Source organism: Acipenser ruthenus, chromosome 4 (genome assembly GCF_902713425.1).
Source record: "Acipenser ruthenus chromosome 4, fAciRut3.2 maternal haplotype, whole genome shotgun sequence".
Taxonomy (NCBI): domain Eukaryota; kingdom Metazoa; phylum Chordata; class Actinopteri; order Acipenseriformes; family Acipenseridae; genus Acipenser; species Acipenser ruthenus.
In genome coordinates, this window is record NC_081192.1 from 25104068 (window position 1) to 25110067 (window position 6000).

Here is a 6000-nt window from a genome sequence, read left to right on the forward strand (position 1 = left end):
TTATTGCGCAGATATAGTTTCTTATAAAAAAATATCAAATAAGTAGCTTTTATTTAAAAGTAAATAAGCAAATAAATAACATAGAATAATGTGGAGCATGTTAAGTGTGCTTCCTCCTTTGAATGAAATATTTCCTTGGCAGAGTTTGCAAATTCAGTTTTCTCATGTTTGGTAAAGAAATTCCACACAATGCTTTGCTTGGATGCCATTGTTCTGTATTCACAAGACAGAATTTAGTGATCAGGAACGGCACTTCATTGTTAACCAAACAGACGCACATGTCTCTTTTGCGACTGCTGTCAAAACCCAGCCTGCTCAATTTACGGTAGCTGTTGCGACAGTCCATAATGTAATAGCGGTACTGTACTACTGCATTCGTTTTAAAACTGAAAATAACAGCCATGTTAACAACAACAACAACAATAACAATGGAATATGGCCAATATATGTCACAAAGAATCCTGTGCATTTAACATTAATAACTGTATTATTATTATTATTATTATTATTATTATTATTATTATTATTATTATTATTTTGATGTTTCATTCTGAAATGTAAGAAATGCCCAAGGAGAAAAATATACAATTTCAAACTACATTAGTCTCCAAGCTGGAATAAACCGCTGTCTAATTGAAAACAAAACTGGGGAATCTGTCAATATACGCACTCAACCCGACTTCGTCACTTCAAACAATGACTTTTTAGCGGTTTGTAAACGCTACACAAAAAGACACATCTGCACATTATCCACCTCTCTCCGACACAGACTAACAAATGATTGAAATCCGAGACGGCATTGAATTTATTTGTATTCCTCCTGTGCCTCCGTTCTGCAGAATCAACAGTGTTTTGAGAAAAAAAAAATGAATCCGGTGCCATCTCAACTCTGCCTCTTGGTGGATCTTTTCAATGGCAATGTACAATTCAACACGTATCAAACATTTACTTACATGTTTCAATCAAATTAATTTACTCATCTTAACTTAGTGTGAAGTTCAAAGTTATAAATGGGACTACTTTTTTGGTCCCTTTATTGGCGTAAGGATATTTAATAAAAAAACAAATATTTTTTTGCTAAACATGATTTCTGTTTTTTTGGTTTTTTTTTAAATCCACTGTTTGACCTGGATTATAACTGCAGTAAGGCCTTTCAGGATGTCCGTCTACGTCCACTATGAGGACTTCTCGGGAGTTGGAGGCACTTTCGGGAAGAACTATAGTTACCTCCAGGGGACAATGGCGTCGGGCATTTAGTCCCCTGTTGAGATTATATTATATTATATATATATATATATATTGTGAGATAGCAGGGAGGGGGTTAAAGCCTCCCTGAAGAAAAAAACATGTGAAAATGCACGTCGGTTTATTGTTTAATTGTTTTGCGTTTCTGTTAATCAGTTTTGTTAATTGTTTATTGCTTAATGGTCCCCTGCACCTGGAGATTATTATTAAATTAGAACTGGGTGCAGGGTATAAAGGACAGGCAGTCAGATTATTCGGGCTGCTGTGTAGAAGGAGGCAGAAGTGAGGTGCTCTGCTTCCGAGCAGTCCTGAGAAGTAAGTGCTGTGTTAAGCCCGCGTGGTTTTTGTGTATGGTGGTGTCAGGTAAACGGCTTAGCCGTCCTGTGAGTTAGTCAGGGAATTACCTGTTTAATTAGCGCTCCAAAACGGAGTTGGGTTTTGTTTTGTGTTTGTTTTATTTTTGTATTTATTAAAAATATAGCACGTCAGCGCGAGAAAATCCATTTCTGTGTACTGGGTCGTATTTTTAGAGGGGCACGAACCCGTGAGTGGTGCGAGTCTTCTACTATATATATATATATATATATATATATATATATATATATATATATATATATATATATATATATATATATATGTAATACAAACTTAAATGTTGTACTAAATTTTTAATTAGGTCACATAGAACGCTATGGTTCATTAGGACTGAGTTCTGCACTGCTGTTATTTATTTATTGTGTTTTTGTATTCTCTTTTAAAGGCATTTTGTTTAATGAAGGAGGACCATGCTAGGTGCCACCCACTATTAACAATGATTACTCATTTCTGTTCTCAGGGAAAGAAAGTTGTTTCGAAAGAATAATCCAGAGGTTTGGGAGAAAAGTAGTATACGTTGTGGTGGGAGATGGAGTAGAAGAGGAGCAAGCATCTAAAAAGGTAATATATTTTCCCAAAATGTTTCCTTCTATTTCTTGCAGTATGTCCTCCTCATGTGTAAACATACAAACATCACTGGAATTTCAAAATGAGCAACTGGCACTTACCAGGAAAAGGTCTTGTATAGCGGACAGTACAATACAATTATGCAGAACTTCTCTATCTAGAGCTTAAACTTGCATAATGACATGTAATGCTATACAAGTCTGCTCAGGTATGAGTACTTACCCATAAATAGAACTAGTATTTAAGAGGCTTATATCTTTGTTGTTGAAATTAGGAGATTTATGCAAATGACAAGCACATTGAAAAAAGAACAAGAAAAGCTGACTGGCTGAAAGCTTTGATGTATACCATCATGTGGTTTGATTGCAGCTCAAGCACTTAAACATCAGAGTGTATATTTCTTTTGTTGTATGAATGAGAAGATTTGTGTTACCTGCTGCCTGGTGACAAGAATTGTGTATTCAGCTTTTCTAAGAGGCTTTGAAGTAAACTAAATTCCCTCACAATAACCACATCCTTGAAAATATTAATTAACTTACAGGCATAGACCTGACCTAATGAACTGAAAGGTACTTTTATTATCAACACTAAGGTGTTGTGAAAGACAACAAAGAGTAAAAAACATCTTTTCACTGTTTCCGTTCTATCTAACTGGGTTTTCTCAGTTGGCAAAGTAAGCGCCAACATGTCCAGACAAGCTACTTTTTGGCCTAATGAAATCAGTTGAACAATGACAGTTTGCTAATGAAATATAAATCTGTTCCTGGGAGTATATTCCTCTCTATCTATTGAACTAATGAACTTGTCAATAAATCAAGTAACGACATTCTAAACAGGATTGACGGCTGTGGTTAAGACTGAAGGCTGTTTTGAAGTCAGCTCTGTGAATGAATGTCTAATCTTAACTGATGAAAGCACATCTTATGCCTGAGCAGTACAAGTAATGTGACGGGGTAATGGCTTTCCATCCTTCCTCTTAGGGAAACATTTAAAAAGCTTTATTTTGCAGTCCACCTTTGACAACACTGCAAGCTGTGTACACTGTATAATATGCATGTTATATATTATATAATTTATGGTCAAGCAGTTTAAATGTAGTCCAACTAAACATGCATAGTTGAGCTGAGTATTTTTTTAATTAGAAAAGAGATAACGTCTTAAAGCTGTTAAACTTTTAAAGTAAAGGCAATTTACACAACAAAAGGAAAATACCTTTTCTAGGGTCAGTGCAAGCATTATTCAGTGGAGCACATACCTTCTGAGACTATGTACCTTTGATAAGCATTGGTAATGGTCCGAGAAAATGTTTTGAAGACTTCCCTTGACATAAATGATGTAGGTTGTGGCTGCATGGGATGATCTGGGGGTTTGCTGTTGCCATGATGTCATGCTGTTTTCCTAATGCAAATTGTATCACTTTTTTTATATTTTATTTATCACAGATATTATTATTATTATTATTATTATTATTATTATTATTATTATTATTATTATTTATTTCTTAGCAGACGCCCTTGTCCAGGGCGACTTACAATCGTAAGCAAAAACATTTCAAGCGTTACAATACAAGTAATACAATAAGAGCAAGAAACATTGTCTTATTGCTATTCAAAAATGTATGTTTTTTGTATATTTGTATTTTATTTATTTTATCTAGAAGAAGAATCTTTATTTTATAAAGCTCCTAAATGCACGCATCTCAAAGCGCAGTACAAACAAAAAAAAAACAGAAAACTATATATCCATACAGAATATTAAGAGCATACGTAATATAAAAAGAAATTACACAAATCAAAAATAAAAAATGCCTGAACATAAGTGTGTCTTTAACTGTTTTTTTAAAAGCCTCAACGGTCTTAGAATCCCTGATAGATTGAGGAAGGTTGTTCCAAAGTTAGGGCGCATAGCAGCAAAACGCCCTATCGCCCATGGAGCGAAGCTTAGTTTTGAGTATTGCCAATAAACCAGAGGATGAAGAACGTAGATTATGTACGGGTGTGTAACGTGTAAGCAATTCAGCAATGTAACATGGAGCTAAACTGTTCAGAGCCTTATAGGTTAACAACAGTATTTTAAAATCAATCCTGCTCTCAACCGGCAACCAGTGCAGAGAAGCAAGAACCGGTGTAATATGGGCACCCAGTTTAGTGCCAATTAAAATGCGAGCAGCGGAGTTCTGAATATATTGTAGCCTGCTGATAGCAGCCTTGGAGACACCTGCAAACAACACGTTGCAATAATCGAGCCGGGAAGAAACAAAGGCGTGAACTAGCCTTTCTGCATCAGGCACAGCCAACATAGGGTACAGACGAGCAATGTTACAAAGGTGAAAAAAGGGTACCTTGGTTAAAAAGTTGTTTCATATCTAAGTGTTTTTGTCTTATGTATGTTGTGTAAAGCACTATGAGACACTTTTTCTTGGTGTGAAGGGCACTATATAAATAAAGTTTGATTTGATAAATCACCCAAGAGTCATATTTCTCAAAGTCTGTATATTTGTTTTGTTTTTTTGAGTGGGCAAAACCTGATTGTCATCTTTACCTGTACCATTGACACTGCCAAAATCTAAATATAAAAAAGATATTTGTCTACGAAGAGATTCCTTTGTTAGGTTATACTTTTAACAATGTGAAAGGGAAAGAAAAAAGAAAGAAAAAATATAAAATTGCCAGTCTCCGGAAATAGTGTGTAAACTGTCTTTTTGCTCAAGCATTGTCTACTTACAAGTATTAATGTTTATTTAATTGCTTTATACCAAAACGCTTCCTTGTCAAAGCTAAACAGTTTGTCTTGAGGGTTGAATATCTCTGTTTGCTAAACCGTTTCTAGATTTGATTGCTTTTCCAAAGTAGGCTGTGTTTTCTTACATTTCTTCTTTGCTCTGTTCACAGCACAATATGCCCTTCTGGAGAATTTCCAGCCACTCTGACCTTATGGCCCTTCATCACGCCTTGGAACTGGAGTACTTGTAGCAACCACACCACTGAGCCTCATGCCACGCTGACCCACAGACTACACTGCAGAACACTGCAACGTGTCCAGAGTGTTGACATAATGCCGCAATTTGTCTTAACCTTTCACCTTTCTCTGAATTGAGGAGAATGAATTGATGGGATGGCAGGGGCTGACCCCAGTCCTGTAAATTTGCTGACTTTAAAAAGCTATCAAAATGTTTTAACGACCCTCATTGTACTTCGTTGCTACAAGGGTTCACACCTGTGAAGAAATCAGAGCTAACGTTTAACACTGAGCCTACAATCGCACAAAGTCTTTGCCATGGCAATTTCTCTTTTTTCAATAAAAAGTACACTGAAGACTTAATTGAACAAAGACAGTGGAATACATTTGCATGTGGGGAAGGTTTTTGATGAACACTCACGCCCAGGGTACTCTATAATTTCATATTTATGAACTGATGGCTTTGTGTCACAATCTCCTTTGAAGGTACTCGAATATGGAGTTATGCCTTTTGACAACACAACACACATTTAATTCCGTCGCAACAATAAGTAGTTTATAAAACTGATTTCTAGTAATTTAAGAAAAAAAAAAAATTACATCGCTGAGACAATCATGTACAGAAAATGACATTTGTTTGTGTAAATTTGTAATCACTGGACTATACCTTCACATATTGTTTAGGAACGTGCTATTGGAAGGTAGCAATGCCTTGTTGTTGAAGTATAAAAGGCATTGTGTGCACATCAGGTTGTGATGTGCCTTAGTGTTGATGTGTTAAAGTGCAACTGTTTTTTTTTTTTTTTTTTTTGTGCATTATAAATATGTAGATAATGGAATTTTGTGATAACTTGT

General features: G+C 35.5%; 1 protein-coding gene across 8 annotated transcripts in view; it reads left to right on the forward strand.

Moving 5' to 3' along the window:
• LOC117399737 (eyes absent homolog 1) overlaps positions 1-5716 on the forward strand; it is a 52977-nt gene extending 47261 nt beyond the window's left edge. For all 8 annotated transcript variants that reach the window (XM_033999095.3, XM_033999104.3, XM_033999097.3 and 5 more), the window contains 2 exons: positions 2081-2181; positions 5079-5716. In XM_033999095.3, coding sequence (XP_033854986.2) covers positions 2081-2181; positions 5079-5159 — 182 coding nt within the window. In that variant the 3' untranslated portion in view covers positions 5160-5716. The remainder of the gene's footprint in view (positions 1-2080; positions 2182-5078) is intronic.
• The last annotated feature ends 284 nt before the right edge of the window (positions 5717-6000 follow it).